We start from the raw sequence: 18,405 nt of genomic DNA, 5'->3' as shown, positions 1-18,405 counted from the left end.
ATAGCAGAGCTGTCTCCAAAAGCATCATGGGGAAAACTTTTTAGTGGCCTCTCTGAACACCTTGTTACAATATTACAGTATAGTTTCTGAGCCTCATTGTATTGATATCCATGGTTTTGTTCATAATGTATTCCTTAAAATATATAAAAAATTGGGGTATGTGGAAGTTGAATAAATTTGTTATAATGAGTGGTTCTGTGTCTACAAAATGAAATATTTTTTACCTCATCATTAGAGACATTTGATAACACAGTACCAGTGTTTCATCCAAATTTTTTCATGTTGTTCTCTTTTACACATGACCAACCATTTGGGATGTTCAGTGAGTACCTAGTGAGGGTTTGGGACTTGTCACCTTTGACTGACACTCTGGGTCATCTCCATCCATGTCTCAAGTATATCATATTAATGAGTCCCAGGTTTTTTGCCACTTCAATTTTATGTTTTCCACATATTTTCACATATGAATAAAGTGCAGTAAGATATTCCAATATGGCACAAACACTGATGTTCATACAAAGATGCTAACACTATTGACTGGCAGTAGGTTTCACCATGTTACAGATCTAAATGTTTGTCAATCAGGGAATGTACAAAAATATAAATCTGGCATCTAAAATGGGGGTTAGAGGTATTGAATATTCTAAAAGTGTAGCTTTTATCAAAATCAAGTGCGCAGAATATGGGGACTATCTATAAAGAGCAGGAAGGACAGTTGTATCAACGTTATAATTTCCTGCTCTCTGTCATCTCACGTCATCTCACATTGCTCCATTTCCCCCTAGTAATTGACAAGGAGAAGAGGGGGGCCGTTGTGGAAGGGCTCCTAAGTGCCAGGCATTGTAGTAGTTAATTTGCATAAACACTCCTTTGTTGGCCATGGCCAATAGAGTATTTTGTGTCCAAAAAACACCCAATATCTCAGAAGCTATTAACTTCAATAAGAGTTCTGGTTCACTGGACTGAGGAATGAGATTGCAAAGGCACTTTTAATCACTAGGAAAGGACCCAATAAAACTGTACTTAAATGATCATTAATAGTGTGGCTTTTACGTACCTGTGTGGGATGGAAAATAATTTCCCGGAAAACTATAATATTTCTGATAAATTATTTATTTATTTAGAGAGAGGAGAAGGGAGGGAGAATGGGAGGGAGAGAAACATCAGTGTGAGAAAGAAACACAGATTCATCGCCACTTGCAACATGCCCTAACTGGGGACCAGGCCCGCGCCCTAGGCATGTGCCTCGACCAGGAATCAAGCCAGTGACCTTTAGCTTCATGGGACAAAGCCCAACCAACTGAGCCACGCTGGCCAGAGCTTATTAGACGTTTAAACATCAAATTAAGGACTTGTGTTTTGAAGGTAGATTTATGTGCCGGAGAGTCAAAATTAATGACATACGTTAGGCTCTATATTCTTTGAACACACAGATTTCTCAAGTTCAGTGGTAGTAATAGGTATATAAGGAAACAGATAAATATTTCTATTTTAGGTTTTTTCTTCTTTTCTGAGCCCTTAACAGAGAAAATGTCAAGGATTCTCCTCTCTTTTTATAGCCAGTACTAAAATCTATGAAGACTGCAGAGCAATAAATAGGGTCCCTGGCATCCCAAGCCTCTGGTTCCAACCATTTATAGATGTTCTTTGGCAGCATCACTGTTTTGAAAGCATTCTTAAAGTACTGGTACCCAAATTGAGAAAAAACAAAAAACAAACAAAAAAAACCATGAACATGGTACTGTAGTTCCATTATCTGGGAGATAATGGAAGAAGGAAATTTCCAGAAGGCCAATGGCCAGTCACTGACCAAATTTCTACACCAGGGCATTACTTGAAGGGGAGACCTTAGCTATTTGTAGCTGGAAAGTGTGGAATCAGCAGGCCCAGATTCTAAACCCACCCTTCCTCTAAACAACCAAATGCTCTCAGTTCCAGACTTCTGTGGAACCTCATCTGTGACTTCCTTATAAGGGGGGTTAGGACTAATCCCTTTTTAAAGTGTTTTTCAGATTGTTGTCTGTGACCAGCCCTGGCATTTACACAACCTCCTGCATTTGACTGTAACACTGACCTCCTGTTCACAGTCTCTCAATCTTCACACTTTACTACTTATATACTTGTGTTATCTGCTCACAGGTTTTAATATAAGATGAAGGAATGGTGTTGGCCGGTTCAGCAGAAAAGTTGAAGAATCATTTAAAACTTAGGATGTGTCCTCTTACTTGAATACTGTAAGTACTAAATCATAACCACTTGTCGAAATTAGTCTGGATGAACAAATACGTAAGGCCTAATGTAAGTGCATTTTAGTAAAATCTCTTGTAAAGTACATTTCTAATCAATCTCTCAGGCTTCTGACATGTTGAATTAGAGGTAAGTTATCTCAATTAAGTCTTCACCTTTTTGGCAAACAAGGATAGGGATCAATGTACTTGGCGATGGTGAATAAAGTCCTCAGTTTTTCACTTCTTCATGCCTTAATAATCTCTTCTTCAAGGAAAGCCCAAACCAGCAGGGCCACAACAGTATCAGCAATAAGAGTAGGTCTTAATGCCAGCATCCACACCAGAAAATGCACCATGAAGACATCATTGCCAGGCTGAAAATTGCTAGTCTCTAAGTCCTGAAGTAGGCAGCGTCTAGGAGGTGGAATCAACGCCCCCTGCGTGGAACAGGTGGAGGAGGAGGGAAGGACTCCCTGGTCGGAGGCCTGAAATGAAAGACAAAGCAAGAGCATGACCTTATGGATCAATATGTCAACAGGCTTTCCTGTGTCAAACACAGTGAACCAGAAAGCACTTGTCCTTCCAATTTGCAAAAGCACTGCAATTCCTGATACCGACTGGAGTCATTCTTCCGAGGTACTCCGTTACGTGTGTAATTAAAACAGCTACTTTTATTTGAGATGGAAGAGTCTTTAACCTTTTTAATTACTGAATAATAAATGTTTTTAAAAGAAAGATAAAGCAACTATTTTATAATGAATCTGATTAACTAGGTCTCAGTCATCCATGGTTTGTTGCAAATGTGGTCTACAAAGGACATGTCCCTCAGTTATGAAACCGGCCACACACAGGGACCTCTGAGTGACAGCCACGCTGGCTGTGGCTCACAGCCCTCCCTGCACATCAGAATCACCAGTCAAGCTTTGAAAAATACCAGTCCCGAGGCTCTATTCGAGACACGTTCCATCATAATTTTTGGATGATGGGGCCCAAGCGTCACAACCTTTTAATAGTATCTATCCTCCAACCAGTTGTATTAACCAAATCTTTTCTGATGCTTTGACATCTGGATGCTTGCTGACCTTGGCCTGGAGAGGCTGCCCCTCCTGGGGTAAGCTAATTCCTAGGGATGACAAACAACGTGCCTGCGAGCACACCTTGCATATGCAAACCAACCAACCCAGAGCCCACGTCCCAACCACCTCCTTCATGGGGCTGCCGCACACATGCACACACGCACACGTGCACACATGCACATGGGGTTGGGAGCACGATCCATTGGCTCTAATCACCTCGGGACCATGTGACAAACGAGGAGATCCAGGCCCCTTGCTCCTGGCCTGCTGAAATTATTCAAGACAGTCCATTCTAAACCTGCTACCCCCGCTTCACTTGCTCCTTCCCGTGGAAACCCCCGCAGAGGCTCTTGCCCATGTTTTCTCCTCCGCTTTCTCCTGACTAAACCCAAGTGTCCTGTCCTCAGGGGATCTAAGGGTAGAACAAACTGTCTTTTCAATGGCAGTCATCTTCTGTTCTGGGGACCTCGATGTACCTGAATAATGATAAAACCTGTATTTTAAAACACCCAGGATTCAAACGTGCAGCCAGGCAGGAGACAGACACACTGCAGCGGGAAGGCCCCTTCAGAGAGGAACTGCGCATCTCTGGTCTGCTTCTCACAACTACTTCCTCCTGGGATCACCGAGTGCATTATTCCCAACTCCATCTTTGCTTTTCTAAGAAGTGCCTCCATTCCATGTTGTCTGGATGGTTCTTGAATTGCCCTAAATGACACTCCACATAGACTTGGGTGAGTCTATTTAAAGTCAGGTTTGCCAACTGCAGGTGGTAGTTCCACACGTGTGCTGTAAAACCAATATTAATTCCCTCAGAAGCAAATCGGTAAGTCAAGAAAGAGAGCTTTGTCAGGTGCTATAATCTAACTGTGTTACCCTGGGGTTGCGTACTTGAGGATTACATGAATCAATGAGTAAATGTTTACTAAATGTCTCTTGAATGCAAGCTTTGTATAGGTCAAGGAAATGACAAAAATGGTAAAGGAGGAGCTGTCTCGGGAACAAGAAAAGGAGACAGAAGTAGGAAAGAATAACCACAGGGATCCTCAGGGGGTCCCGCTATGGCCCCTGGAAGAAATGGTTTTATGCAGTTGTCTCTTTATCCAAAAAAACAAATGGACAGTCTCCTTCATCTCCCCAGTCTGCCCTGTGAACTGCGGCCTTATAGGAGAAAGCCAGAGGTCAGTCAGATGATACAACTTCCTCTCACCCTCCCTCCCTCTGTTCCTTCCCTCCTTTCTTCCTTCCTAACAGATAAGACTAACACTATTCTATTACCTGGCTGCTCCTGGATGTAGGATGAAATAATAGCAAGTAAAATGGGCAGAGACCCCACCCTCAAGATGCTGAGAACATTATGGATGACAGTCAATAGGGAAAATGAGTCAACTGTACCAAGTGTTTTCACTAGGGAAGTCATAACTGATGAGAACATATAGTACAAACATTTACACACAAGTCTGAAGGCAAGTTCAACTTCTCTGAACCTACCCATCCATGGAAATGATGCCCACATTTCGTGAGGCTTGGAGATGATTGTTGGAAGGTGACTAGCACAGTTTCTGGCTTGGAGTGGGCACTCAAGAAGTAACGATAATAATTTCATCAACATAATCAAAGATCTATCCTTAGACCTTTTTCCTGTGTCTGCCCCACAAGCCTTACATTTTATCTCCCACCACAAAGATCATCATGTCCCTCCTGTCCCCTCTTCCTCCTGCTTCCCCATGCCACAGCTGGGGGTGCGTCTACAAACAAACCATCTCTAGCTCTCATTCCGATGAACAACTGCAGCTAAGAATTGGAAGTCCCATCTTGGGTAAAGAGATTTGTGATTACAGACACCTCAGAACCGTGGGAGTAAAGGGTGATACACCAGAACCGAAGGGTAGCCTGTGGGAGACAGCCTCAGGACATACAGGCCGTGCATACAGCCTGAAGGACACTGGGGTGTGGGGGCTGGAGACGCCATCCTCCAGAGACATCTGGGCACTGGCTGCTTTCTCCCCCCTGTTGAGAGTGAGGTCTTGACAATGATGAGTCTAGTTCCAGAACCCAGCAACTGGATATTGGTTAATGGTCTTTTAAATCAAGATTGTTGTTTAGCTGGTAGGCTTTTGTGTAGTCATAAAATTAGTTTCAAAGGACCTTATTAAGCTTCTCTATTAGTTAGCAAATAGCCTCAGTCCTAAGTCCCTTCACTCCTGGCCACTCCAGCCCCTCCTAGAAATGCCACAGACTTCTTTACTAGTCAGCTGAAGGGTTAACCCTGGTATTGCAGAAGGCTTCCAGAAGCCTGTTCTGATCAGGCCATACCTAGGTTACATCTCAAAGGGGAGTACATAGGTTTTTAGTGACTGGCAAATCACTAGTATATGGCAAAATAAGTTCAAAAACAAAGGGGCAGTGGCTGGGCAAGAATTGGCTTTTCCCCCCCTCAACCTGCAGGACCTCACCTATAAAGAGGATGACCCTGCCAGATGCCCACCCTCCAGGGACTAAGGAACAAGAGAAATGCTATGCAAAGATAGAGTGCATCCGCTCCTGTTCTTGTCACCACCTACCTCCCCTGGGAACTTGCAACAGGAGGAAGGGAGAAGCTCCTTTCCTAATCTCTAACCCACCTGCACTGCAGTAGGTGACTTGATATCTAACTGTTTAACAGGTAGATAGGCCAGACCAAGGAGAACCAATCCATCCATCCATGCATTTACATGATAAATATAAATATTTGCTAAATTGCTAATATGTTCCAGTTATAGTGCTAAGCACTGAGGATAGTAGCAAAAAATTTTTTTCTTTTTAAAAAATTTTATTTATTTATTTTTAGAGAGGGGAAGGGAGAGAGAAAGAGAGGGAGAGAACCATCAATGTGTGGTTGCCTCTCACATGCCCCCTACTGTGGACCTGGCCCACAACCCAGGACCTTTTGGTTTGCAGGCCGGCACTCAATCCACTGAGCCACATCAGCCAGGGCAAATGAAATTTTTTTAATTGAAAACAGTTTCTATTCTCTTGAAGTTCACCATCCACTTGAGGAGACAGATATATAAACAAGAGCCGCAATGTGGAATGCATTATAATAGAGGTGTCTGGGGAATCAAAAGAAGATTCACCCAGGAACGTCAGGGAAGGCTTCACAGAGGAGGTGATATTTGGCCAGAGATAAAGGTTGTGTGGGAGTTTTCTAAGCAGAGATTGAAAGGGGATAGGAAGACAGCATTTCATGCAAAAGGAACAGACTGAGCAAAGACAGAGTCCAAACTGGCACAGCTCCCTGGGAAATCTTAAAGGGTGGAGCACTGGTGCATACAGGAGGGGGTGGGACCTGAGGCTACATGGGGCCAGAGCATGCTAAAAATACAGAATTAAATTTGAAGGTTTTTATTTCAGGAAGTGACATCATCAGATATTTCTACACTCTGGTTGCAGCATGGAGGAGGGAGCAAGTGGAGGCAGGAGGTAAATATGGGCCTGTGTGGATGAACGTGGGCACTGGCAGATGGAAGGGGGCGTGCATGTGAGAGCCGAAAGGGCAGCAGGATGGACAGGGCCTGGAGACACGCTGGGTGTGGGAGCTGCGAGGAAGACAGGGGCGGAGTTAAACTCAGCCGAGGCACATGCATATTAAATAACTCATCCACATTCACGAGTGACTGCCGGTGACTTGTCCCCAGGTAGTGTGGTGCCGGAGCCATGCTCCTCACTCACCACCATACCATGCTGCCTCTCACCCTCATTTTCATTCCCAATTCCTTCTCGTCGCCTGATCCCCAAAGGCACTACCCCACAATAAAGCCAAGGGAATTCGTTAGTAGGGAGCCAGGTTCTAACCAAATAGATGAAAATTATTTTAAAAGTTGATGTTTGCCAATGTATTTCATTGATGAAATATTTCACTTGCTATTAAGAGTACATGCAACTAAATAAAGCATCACTTAAATGAGTGAAGAGTCCCCACTGAAATATGTCAAAAGTAGGCATTTCAGTTAGCACTGCATGCATCCTTAGGTCACTTTAGACGTCCCCAAACCCTACTCTCCCCTGAAATTTAGAGAGTGAGGAAAACTTTCCAATCAGCATCAATGTTACCTCTGTGAGGCAGCTCGGGGAGGCACCCTGGGGGGCCTCTCAATGGGCAGCGGGGGTGCTGCATCCACTTGTAGGGGGGCAGGACTCCGACTTCGGGTAACCTCAGGAACTTCATTATCCTACAGCAACACACGTGAGAAGGACAGGTGAAAATCACATGGAACAATCAGCACATGGACACCACCTTCCCCAAAGATCCTCCGCCCTCCTAAGGCTTTGGCTGAAGGTTTTATTCACAAACTGATGATCAACAGAGCAAAACCAGGGCAGCTCTCCATCAGCTCCCGGAGCCACGAAGGAGACGATCAGACCACTTTATCGTTAATGGTCCTTGCTACTCAGAGCATGGTCTGTGGGCCGTCAAGGTCAACGTCACTTGTGAGTTTGTGAAAAATACAGGCTCTCGGGTTCCTCCTCAGACCTGCTCAGTCAGAACCTGCATTTTAACAAGATCCTAGGTAATTCTGATGCATATTATAGTTTGAGAAGTACTGCTCTATGAAACCAGTTAGAGCCAGAGAAATTTTAGTTTTAAACAAAAGTCCCATCTGGGGACAACGGAACAGTGAGGGGTTGTCAGTCAGGGCAATATACAGTGTGCACTGGAGGGGCGGCCCACCCCGGGACCCTTTCCCAGGGAGTCTCCTGGGTGACCCCCTCCCATGAGCTCCCTCCCACTCCTCCCTGCCCCTGGTCCCTGGGTCAGGATAGAACCATAATCCAAATCAGGCCTCAGCCTAAGGCAGCCAGCCACCCTCTGCTGGGAGGCCTCATGGCTCTCAGGGACTGTTTGCCACGATACATGTGGAGAGGCAGGAAAGGCCAGGATAGTTCTAGAGCAGAGAGCAGATATGCACCAAGCAGCACAGACGAAGGAGCTTGTGGCCCCAAGAAACACAGAGCAGGGCACCAGCTCTGGCGCGTCTCCCCACTCCCGATCCAGGCCCTGAACTGTGATCACTGTCCCCGGACTCCCTGAGACTCAGCCAGCTCCTTCTCACAGATGCCCCCTTGGCTAAAACTAGCCTGAGTGGATTTCTACTCCTCTCTCCTCCCCTAACTCCCTCCCTCTTTTTATTGAGATAAAATTCATATGACATCAATGTAACCATTATAAAGCTGACGGCTCAGTGGCATTTAGTACATTCACAATATTGTGCAACCACTCACTGCCTCTGTCTAGTCCCAAATCATTTTCATTGCCCCAAAAGGAGACACTGTACCCACTGAGCCATTTCTCCTCATTTCCTCCTTTCCCCACCCAGTCCCTGGCAACCACCAATTTGCTTTCTGTCTCCATGGATCTACCTATTCTGGACGTTTCATAGAAATGGAATCCTGCAGTGTGTGACCCTTTGTGCCTGGCTTCTTCCACCCAAATTTTTGTTTCTTGCAATGAAATGACCACTAGGGCAGGACCGATGGGGGTAGGGTCCCGGCTCTCACCTCATTGTCCCCCTCCATCCCGCTGCTCACACTGAGGAGGCTCCGGGTGCTGGATCGGTTACTGGCGCTGCCTGAAGGGAACAAGGAAAGTCAGCAAGACCGGAGATTCTCTCAGGCTAAAATACAATGCACAAGTCTAGCTTGTATTTTTACCAATAGAACTAGCACGTAAGCTGTGAACCTGGGAGTCTTCAAAATGCTGCCGTCTTATACCATTTTATTAGAGGCCATTTTTTGTTTTTTTTTTCAGTACAAAACAAGATGGTTCACCTTTTTATTATATTTTTTTGCTTTACAGCTACTATTTACTGAGGGCCTCCCACACACTGTGTGCTTTAAAAAGGTGATCATCCGGCCCCTTTGAAAATCCTGTCTGACACCAGTTCTCTGACACCAGTTCTCTGATGTGACTGACAGGCAAGAAGAGATGCGCCGTTTCTCACTTGTTCCGGGCTGTTTCTAAGAGCCAATAAGGTGCCTCGTTAGCCCAGTAGGGAGCTCGCCAGTCTCGCAAAAGCTGCAGACTTTGAGGCTGAAGATTTTTACTTATTTAGAAATCATATCAAATATGTGCGTGCATTACACACGTATATACACCTCCTAATAAGGGGCCAGTCTGACAAAGAACAAAATACAAAGCACAAGTTCAAAAGTATACTTTATGCTCCTGGTAGAAACCGTGGCTGTGTGTTTAGATGCTCGAGGCTTTTGAACTGCGGATTTGTCACCTATATCGTCAGAGCAGCACTATCTGATGGAACTTTCTGGACATGTTCTATTGTATGCTGTCCAATATGGGAGCTAGCGTGAAATAGGGCTGGTACAACGGAGGAACCAAATTTGACCTTTTCCTAATTGTTAATTAACTTAAATGTAAATAGCCACCTGTGGCCAGTGGCTACCATATTGGACAGCACGGCACGGCACCAGCGTAAGCACATGGCGATCTAGCAGTGAAGAGGGAGGAATAACTGGTAACCAAATCACACAAGGACATTTTAATTTTAATTTACCAACATTGCCATTAACACCACTGCCAGGTGTTTGCTCAATTTCTACTTGAACAGCTCCTCATCAAATTAGTTTATAGTAAATAGTCTTAGTTTTGACGTCAATGTGGTATCAACTTTGACGTAATTAATTTAGATGTTCACTTAAATAGACCACATTAAGATTGTAATTTTGGATTATTTCTCAGGGGCAGATTTTACAAGTTAAAATAATATGTCAAAATACTTCGAGAAACCAGGGGATTCAGAGTTTGTTTATTAAGGAGCACGTGACCCTGTCCCTTCCTATGCGGTTACCCACAAATAATACTGCCCACTCGGGCGGAAGGCCCCCAGCCCACCCCCTAGCCACAAGTCTAAAGCCTCCTCAGTCTCCAGTACTCAGGACAAATGCTATGGAAACCTTTCCAGATTTCCCCAGATGGAGGTAACCCCGCCCGCCATGGGCTCCCATCCCTGCCGGCCAAGCCTCCCATGTCATTCATTGTTGCTCATTCCGCTTTCTCACCATGAACCAGCTTTGTGTTCAAGGTTACTACCCACTAGGAGGAAGCAAAAAGCTGCCCAGGCACTGGCTCCAGACCCTGAGAATTCACACCCCCAGCTCTCACTGTCCCTTCCTTGGTGTTCTTAAATCTTTACCCCCTAGTGTTTGGTCTTGAACCTTGGTTCCCTGGATTGGCTGCCCTGGCCTCTCCCCTCTCCAGGCTGACCACTTGTACCCCCTCTGGACTGCACAGTTGGTAGAGGCCTCGGCCTGCCTCAGCTTCAGTCTTGCCAGCGGGGAAAAGGGCAATGCCCACCCTTATCAGGTTTCTGGCACCGGGGAAGAAGGCTCAGTCGAGCATCTAACTCATGCTGTTTTTGTACTTTCTCTCCTCCATTACTATCAGCCTGAAAACAGAACCCATTGCTCCTTCATTGTTATGTCTCCAGTATACAGTCTAGCTCAGCATGCACAGGGTGGTCCTCAGTGTTTGGTGGAGGAATGAACGATAGCCGAAAACGACCAAATATATGATCCTTAAGAGGCTTCAATCAGTCCTAGCTAGCATAGCTCAGTGGATTGAGTGCCAACATGTGAACCAAAGGGTCACTAGTTCGATTCTCAGTCAGGGCACATGCCTGAGTTGTGGGCCAGGTCCCCAGTAGGGGGCGTGTGAGAGGCAACCACACATTGATGTTTCCCTCTCCCCTTCCCTTCTCTTTAAAAATAAATAAATAAAATCTTTTGAAAAAAAAAAGAAAAGAAATTTGGATCAGATAATCTAGGAAAAAGTCAACAGTCTTTCTGTAATGCAACTTGTTTTCTCTTAAGCGTAACATCACTATTCTGGAGTTTAAAATTTTAGCTATAACCAGCTTTAACCTACAGTTGTTTTTCTGTGGTTCCCAAGATGTGACGGCTACACTATAATAGAAATAGTGCTGTTTTCAGGAGTGGCTTTGAGGGTTCAAAGGCGTAGAGTGACCGAGCTAGGCCATTCTCACTCTCCCTCCTTAATGAGCACTTACAAGTGCACAATAAGCACTTGTACATTGGAGCTTGTCCTTCTTGGATGTTCCCTTTATGGATCTGGCTGCTATATAAGAAGTTGAGGCTACGGATAGAGGCCATACATAGAGAAGCCCTGAAGGATGACAGGCCATCTTGGATGTTCCAGCCCAAGCCAAGCTTACTGCTGAACACAGTACCTTGAGTGACCCTGGCTAACCCACATGGAGGGGAGAAACACCACCTGCAGTAAGTTTACGATCTGGCATAGATGATGGTGGTCTCAAGCCTCCCCATTTGGGCTGGTTTGTTAGACAGCAACAGACAACTGAAACCCTGTAACAGGGACCAGATGCAGGCTACAGCCCCAGGGCAGAGTCCAACCCACTGTTCTGCCACTTAATAACATTTTCTAACCAGATGAGCTAGGCATTCCAAGACAATAAGTCACTGCACACGGTGAGAAGCACAGTTGGTGCTTTCCATTCAGCCCTCACCCCAAGCTAACTCAAAGTAAAACACATGCACAAAGCCTTTGAAATCAATCTGCTCCGAAACGAGGACTTCACATTTGCCTGTTAAAATCCCCTCCTCCAAACCTGGAACGCACTGCCTGCCCCCTCAGGGGGCGTACACCATTCCTCTCCTCCACACAACATCTGAGAGATGGGCCACGCGTCCCTTGCCTCCTCAGTCATTTGGGGTCGCTGGAAAAACCTTTCCCATTTTTGAACATGTCAGAGTTCTCTAAATTGCCTCAAGGGGATTTTTAGATATACATTATCACACCCATCATGTAAGGGGAAGTTTTCTCCTCTGTCCAGTCTAGACTTCCCACATGGCCGTGTGGCATGCTTTGGGTCTGCTTTGACAGGTAATAGTGGCTGGAATGTTATAACCTGAGAGGCGCTGGATTCTACTTCCACTTTGCCACTCACCGGCTGTGTGACCTTGGGCAAAACTCCTTCCCTTTCCAGGTTACAAATACTCTCTGTATAAAGTGAGGAGGGACACTAGTTCAGAGGTTCTTGGCCTAAGTCCACGGATGAGCCGAAGTGTGTGTGTGCCTGTGTACGCACACGTGTGTGTGCGTTTTTTCAGGAAAGTGCATCCAGCACATATATCAGATTCTCAAAGGTTGGTCTGGGATGCAGAAAAGACTAAGAATCCTTGGTTTGGATGCCCTCCCTGCTCCAACATCCAAAGTCTGACATTTAAGGAGACGAGTCCTGAAATTCAGCTTGTCTCTTGCTCTTTCATGGCACTCCGAGTTGTTTTGATAACACTAAAATGTATGAAAAGGAGGAAACTCAAGCCACGTGGTGGTGCAGCCAGCTAACACCCAGGTGGATGTGGAAACAGAGTCCCCAGCTCCTGCCTGCACATCAGCACACATTGTCTGCTGCAATCAGACTCCTATTCAAGCCTTCAAGCCAAAAGGAAGACATTCCCTAATCAAATCCTCAACCTACATTGTCGGAATTCTCAAATTTGAGTCCATTGTTTTCTAAGGCTTGTGACTTTGTGACCTTTCCCTCTCCTTAACACAGCTGAGGAAGCAAAAAGAATAAAGGCCAAAGTCTTGGCCCTGGATCCAGTTTGCCTGAGTTCAAACCTCAGGCCTACCACTTATGAGCTATTTAATGAGGGCAAGGCACTTAGTGTCCAGTCTCCTCCCATAGAGTCACTGTGACAATTATATCAGAGGATCCATAAAAGAGACTTAGCGAGAAGGAAATTCTCAATATATGTTAATTGGTATTATGACTAGGTTTTTCTACTTATAAAAGAGATAGAGTAATAATTATCAAGTGATCTGCCTTCAATGGATATTTGTGTAATGGATCTTTGGTCCCTGAAAAAAAGGCAAAACTCACAGGTTAAATGTTCCCCATTTCTTAACACCTCCCAAACCCAAATCATGCTCCCACTGAGGTGGGCTGGGCTCGTAACAGTGTGTTTCCAAGGCCCAAAGGCTCAGCCAGCTGGAGTCCAGCTGGAGTCCAGCTGTGATGGCGCCGCATGCATGCCCTGGCCCGTCAGCCTGCTCACTTGCTGTGCTGGAGGTACTGTCTGTCTTCCAGTCTCCTCGTCTTATCTCAGTTCTTGGGGGGAAGACGCTTCTCCTGGGGCCACTCTCATAGACTCCAAACTCCACTTTCCCAGGCAGGTGCTGTGAGTGCCGAATTGGCACGGTGATCTCCAAGGCTGGAATTAGATGAAAAAGAGATAAGCTTCAAGGCACTAGGGACTGCCATCTACCAAACTGCTTCACTGCTCCCTCTTCATCTGCCTCCCTCACCAGAATCTGGAGGGTACCTGGAGAAAAGGGAAGGGCAAGAGAGGGGAGAGGGGAGAGAAAAGAGGAGGGAACGAGGAGGGGGTAAGGACAGGGGTCTGCCCAATTCAACACTGGAACTCCACAGAATCCTCTGAGACAAGTGTTGGGGGACAGAAGCGAGGGATGGGGGAGGCCAGAAAGAGCAGAGAAATGTTTCTCTACCAGGTGGTGGAATGAATGTTGGATTAGGGAAAGGCGTGGGGCTCCAGCTGCTGAATGGGAGGCACTCAGTCAACCTCTCTGAATTACGGCCCTTTCTGAGGAGGTGGTATGAGCATCACTGATCCTAATAACAGGTTATTTGGTGAAGCAGGCAGAATTCTAAGAGCAGCCATAATTTTAGCTCCCTGAAAGCTCCCAACATCATGAAACAAATACTATTGCCATCATTCCCAACAGAAACTAAGGCACAGAGAAGTGACACAGCATGCCTTTCTTAAACACCTGGTAAGCGGGACAGCTGGAATACGAACCAGGTTCTTCACCATCACTCACACTACTTCTCAGTCCCTTAATAAATGATGGAGGGTGGGTGGGTGGTCCAGAACTGACAACAACAACCCACAGGGTCATGAAAGGAGGTCCACTGGGCCTGTGAAAGATTTTCTGACTTGAAAACTGACAGGCGGCTTTAGACCCCACAGATTCAGAAAGACAAATCATTTCTTTGCCTTGCAAAGCACAGACCTGATCTCTCTGTTGACTTAGTCCTGCCCAGTGGTTGGTCTTTTTCCTCCCTAGATCTCCACCCCTGGGTTCTATGGCCAGAAAACTCCTGCTATAAGAACAGAATAACATATCTGTGGGTGGCACATCAGCTTCCTCCCTGGGGAAGAGTGAAAGCTAGGTGAGCTCCCTTAGCTGCCCTGAGACAGGGCCTACTGGGGAGAGGTGTCAGCTCTGGTATATGTGGCCTTTGTCTTCAAGGTACCACTTCCTCCTCCACCCTGCTCTTCCATGGATGGGCATAGCAGGAAGTTCAGGGAGTCCAGGGGTAGAGGTAGCCATGCCTGTGGAGGCCAGAAGTCTGCCAATAAGAGTAAATGTAAACGCTGGGAGGGTATGAAGGAGCAGGGGCGAGAACAGTGTACACCAGGTGCATGGTAAACATTCTGCACAGAGAATGACAAAAGGGTGCATCGCTGGCTTGTGCAGGCGCAAGCTCCCCTCATTCTAGAGACTCTAGTTCCAAGTGCAGCATCTGGTCCTAGTGCTAAACCAGCTTTCAGGGCCTCTGTGTAACTGGTGTTTTCCCATCCTTGGGCTCTCCCGGTTACAGCTGAGCAGTGGGAGCACCTACTCACTCTTGGAGCTACAAGGGCAGAGACTAGCAGGTGTACCTGCACGTGGGTGTGAGCCCACAGGTTCTCAGAGCCCCAAAAGCTGTCATACTTTTTTACCCTTCAGTTTTGACCCAGCATATTTCTTAAACAACATTTTAAAGAGAAGTTCTTGTCTGCTTCACTCACTTTGGGGAAACAATAATCTACTTTCAACCAGTTTGAGGAGGAGGAAAAGTAAAACACAAAGGGAAAAGGTTCAAGAAAATCAAGTAGAGCCAGGCTAAATGTCTACAAAATCCTGATAGTCTTTGAATAAAGAAACAATTCCAGGAACAACAGATATCGTTATTGGATTGTATAGGACTTTTCCCAAAGTGTGTTCATACATGCTGTTGTATCTCCTTTGAACTTCGCTACTTCTCCATTCAGTAAATAAGTCAGATGTAGTAACCATGGATGAGGAAACTGAGGCACAGAGTGGCTCATGGAATTGTCCTGCATTATAAAGTGATTCAGTGACAAAGCAGAGATCAGAAATGAGGTTTCTGGGGACCCAGCCTGCTGCTCTTGGTCCTGCCCCAGACTGGCCACAGACACACCCAGAACACAAATATTGATTGTGTTATCTGTGGGGTCGACATGTTCGACAGGGCAGGCGCTGTGCCAGCCCTCCCCGATTTCCTGCACCACCAACACTCTGCACCATCCCAGTAAGGGCAAAACGGCTCCCTACACTGAAGAAAGACTGGCAAGTTACACGAATAGATTTTTATTTTTTAATTATCCTTAGTGTGCAAACCCAAATTAAAGAAAAAGTATCATTATTTTTCTATTCTAGAGCAAAGGTGGTTTCTAAATGAACAGAGGCAATCCTCATGTTAGAGGGAGTTCCATTTCTCGAAAATGTCCTCTAAAGAGAAATGCCACTTGTCAACTCTAATTTTCCCATAGATCAATATCATCCCACGCCAGCAGTTTTCAAATGTTTTGTTTTGTTATGAAGCAGAATTCTTTCCTCTAGTGAAAGCAGAAGCTCAGTGTACAAAACAGATTCTTTTAAAGGAGCTGTGATGGCCGACACAGAGTAAATGGCCTCAAGCCCTGTCCCAGTCCTAATCCCCGCCCCACCCCGTGCCCCACCTCATCCCCCATTCCAACCCCCTACCCCCACAAGCACGCACACAGCAGTTCTGCTCCCTAGAATAGGCAATTACAAGTTAGTGTGTCACTACACATATGTATAATTAAGTTTTATGGAGTTAACTAACAGATCATATTTACTCAGGGATACATAATGCCTTCTCCTTGGCAGGTGCTCTGAAGCCCTTGGGCCATGCTGCCTAGTACAGGGTCCAACTTCCAACCACTGAGACTTTCTCCGGGAGCCAGATTACGAGCGCCCCTCCCCGGCAGGCTCAACCAAAGACCTGGGAGCTGGTATCTAAATGCCCAGCTCTCTTATCTCTCCTGCATAACCAAATCGCAGCTTTCTGGAAGCTGCCTGTGTTTAAAAGCTTGAATGTTTTATTTAATTAAGGCTTCTTTCTTTGGGTCCATGTGCTCAAGTTTTAAAAAGCACTTCAGTCTTTTCATCACCTGTAGCCCTATTGTCCAATCCAAGGATGACTTACAGATCTTGAACCTGATTTTCCACCTTTTCTCCCTTCTCTTCCTCTCAAGCAGGAGGGCAGACAAGTGCGAACTTGACTAAGGGCGGCATACATTTAAAATCTAGTCACTCATGCAAACATCTAAGGATGCCCTCTCTAACCTGCTGCTCTTCTCCCAAACAATCAAAATCATTAATATTCACTAGGCTACTACTATATGCAAAACACTGTGCTAGGCATTGTGGGACAGGCTCTGGTTGGGAAAAATGGACCTTCACAAATAAAAGACTAACTTGTAAGCTACCAGACGGTGAAAGTTGCATCTCAGGGATCTCTGTATTTGGCAGGGTGCCTGGTGCTTAATAAGTATTTGTGTACTGAATAAATGATGTCGCCAAACATGTCCCTGAGATCAGCTATGCCCACAAAGATTTCTTGAGCTCCAACGACGTCCTGTGCTTCATGCATGGGATTCAGCTGACTGCAGTCTGTGATGTGTGAAAAAGGGGGTAAGCAGTGGCACAGGAGGCTACTCTGGAGGAGGCTTCTCTGAGGAGGAAGAAGAACTTACAGCAAGCGCTAAAGGATGAAAGGAGCCAGCCAGGGAAGATGTGGGAAAAGCAGCAGAGCGGGGGGACAGCAAGTGCAAAGGCCCTGGGGAGAATGTTCTTGGCTTGGTGGAGCAATGAAGAAGAGTCCATTGCGACTAGAGAGCACAGGGTGGAGGGAAAAGTAATGGAAAGCTCAGGGGTCAGATTGCATGGGACCTTGCAGACCACAGTGAGGAGTATGATTTTCCTCTAGGTGGGACAAGAGGCCCTGGAGGATTTTTATCAAGGGTTTTGAACAAGAGCCCCTGGAGGAACTGTTGATTTTTTAAGGGCTTTGGCTGTAGTGTGTAGAATTGACTGTAGAAGAGTACGAATGGACATGGGGAGGTGACTGAAGAGGGTCCTGCATTAATCCAGGGAAAGGTGATGGCAGGTTGGCTGCAGCTGCGGTGTGAGCGATGGTTGGGAATGGGCGAATTTAAGCTGCATTTGGGAGCTGATGACGGTTTGAATGAAGGAAAGAAGTAACAGCAACCAGAGGCAGCAAGAAAAAGAAGTATCGGATGAATGGAGAGATAGTAGTTCTATAGATGTTCAAAGGTGGGAGGAACACAATGGCCTGGAGTGGTCCAGGAAGGCCCCACTGGCGAGGGCCTGCCAGGCTGGGTTTGCAGCCCAGTCGTTTTCATACAGGTGAGAAGGGAGAGGCATGAGCAAGGTGTGGGGCAGGAAAATGTCCTGTTTGAAGACTAGGGTGTTACCAGCCTGACCAGGTTCATGGGAAGTTGGGCCGTTGATGGCAGTTGGAAACAGACTATAGAACTTATGCACAAACTGAACTCTTTATGTAATGAGGCTCCATTCCAGATCTGAAAGCCTTTTTTTCCAGCTCCTCTTGGTATAAGGCCGACCAGTGTAAACCACGAAGACCTACCATGCCACAGCTTCTCACTGGGAACATGCAGGGTGAGCAAATGTCCCCTCCTCACTTAGGGATGACAGTGCCACATGGGTAGCACCTGAGGGCGGATGGGTCAAGGGGGATGGAGGGGCACAACTGGAATTCATGGCCCTACTATTGAACCCCCACAACACAGGGCAGGAGCCCTGCTAGGCCTAGGCCCTGGGCTTCTGAAGTCGTGCATGATGTGGATACTGATGACACAATTTCCTGCTTGAATCAAAATAGATACTCTGCACATGGGATTTTCTCCTTTCTCTGCTCAAAAAACATATCTTCCTAAATGCCAGGGGGAGAGCTGGTGCCTGGGGA

At 46.1% G+C, this 18,405-nt stretch overlaps 1 protein-coding gene across 3 annotated transcripts in view; it reads right to left on the bottom strand.

Moving 5' to 3' along the window:
* Positions 1 to 1,505: 1,505 nt before the first annotated feature.
* PIK3AP1 (phosphoinositide-3-kinase adaptor protein 1) overlaps positions 1,506 to 18,405 on the bottom strand; it is a 96,016-nt gene continuing 79,116 nt past the window's right edge. For all 3 annotated transcript variants that reach the window (XM_037050842.1, XM_037050844.1, XM_037050843.1), the window contains 4 exons: positions 13,400 to 13,555; positions 8,843 to 8,913; positions 7,397 to 7,515; positions 1,506 to 2,713 (listed from right to left, as the gene is read on the bottom strand). In XM_037050842.1, the coding sequence (XP_036906737.1) occupies positions 2,656 to 2,713; positions 7,397 to 7,515; positions 8,843 to 8,913; positions 13,400 to 13,555 (404 nt within the window). In that variant the 3' untranslated portion in view covers positions 1,506 to 2,655. The remainder of the gene's footprint in view (positions 2,714 to 7,396; positions 7,516 to 8,842; positions 8,914 to 13,399; positions 13,556 to 18,405) is intronic.

This window comes from Sturnira hondurensis, unplaced genomic scaffold, assembly GCF_014824575.4.
Source record: "Sturnira hondurensis isolate 20B ecotype Veracruz unplaced genomic scaffold, ASM1482457v3 Scaffold0006849, whole genome shotgun sequence".
In the NCBI taxonomy this organism is placed as follows: Eukaryota; Metazoa; Chordata; class Mammalia; order Chiroptera; family Phyllostomidae; genus Sturnira; species Sturnira hondurensis.
Note: the sequence above shows the minus strand (reverse complement) of the source record. Positions and strands in the feature narration are given on the sequence as shown.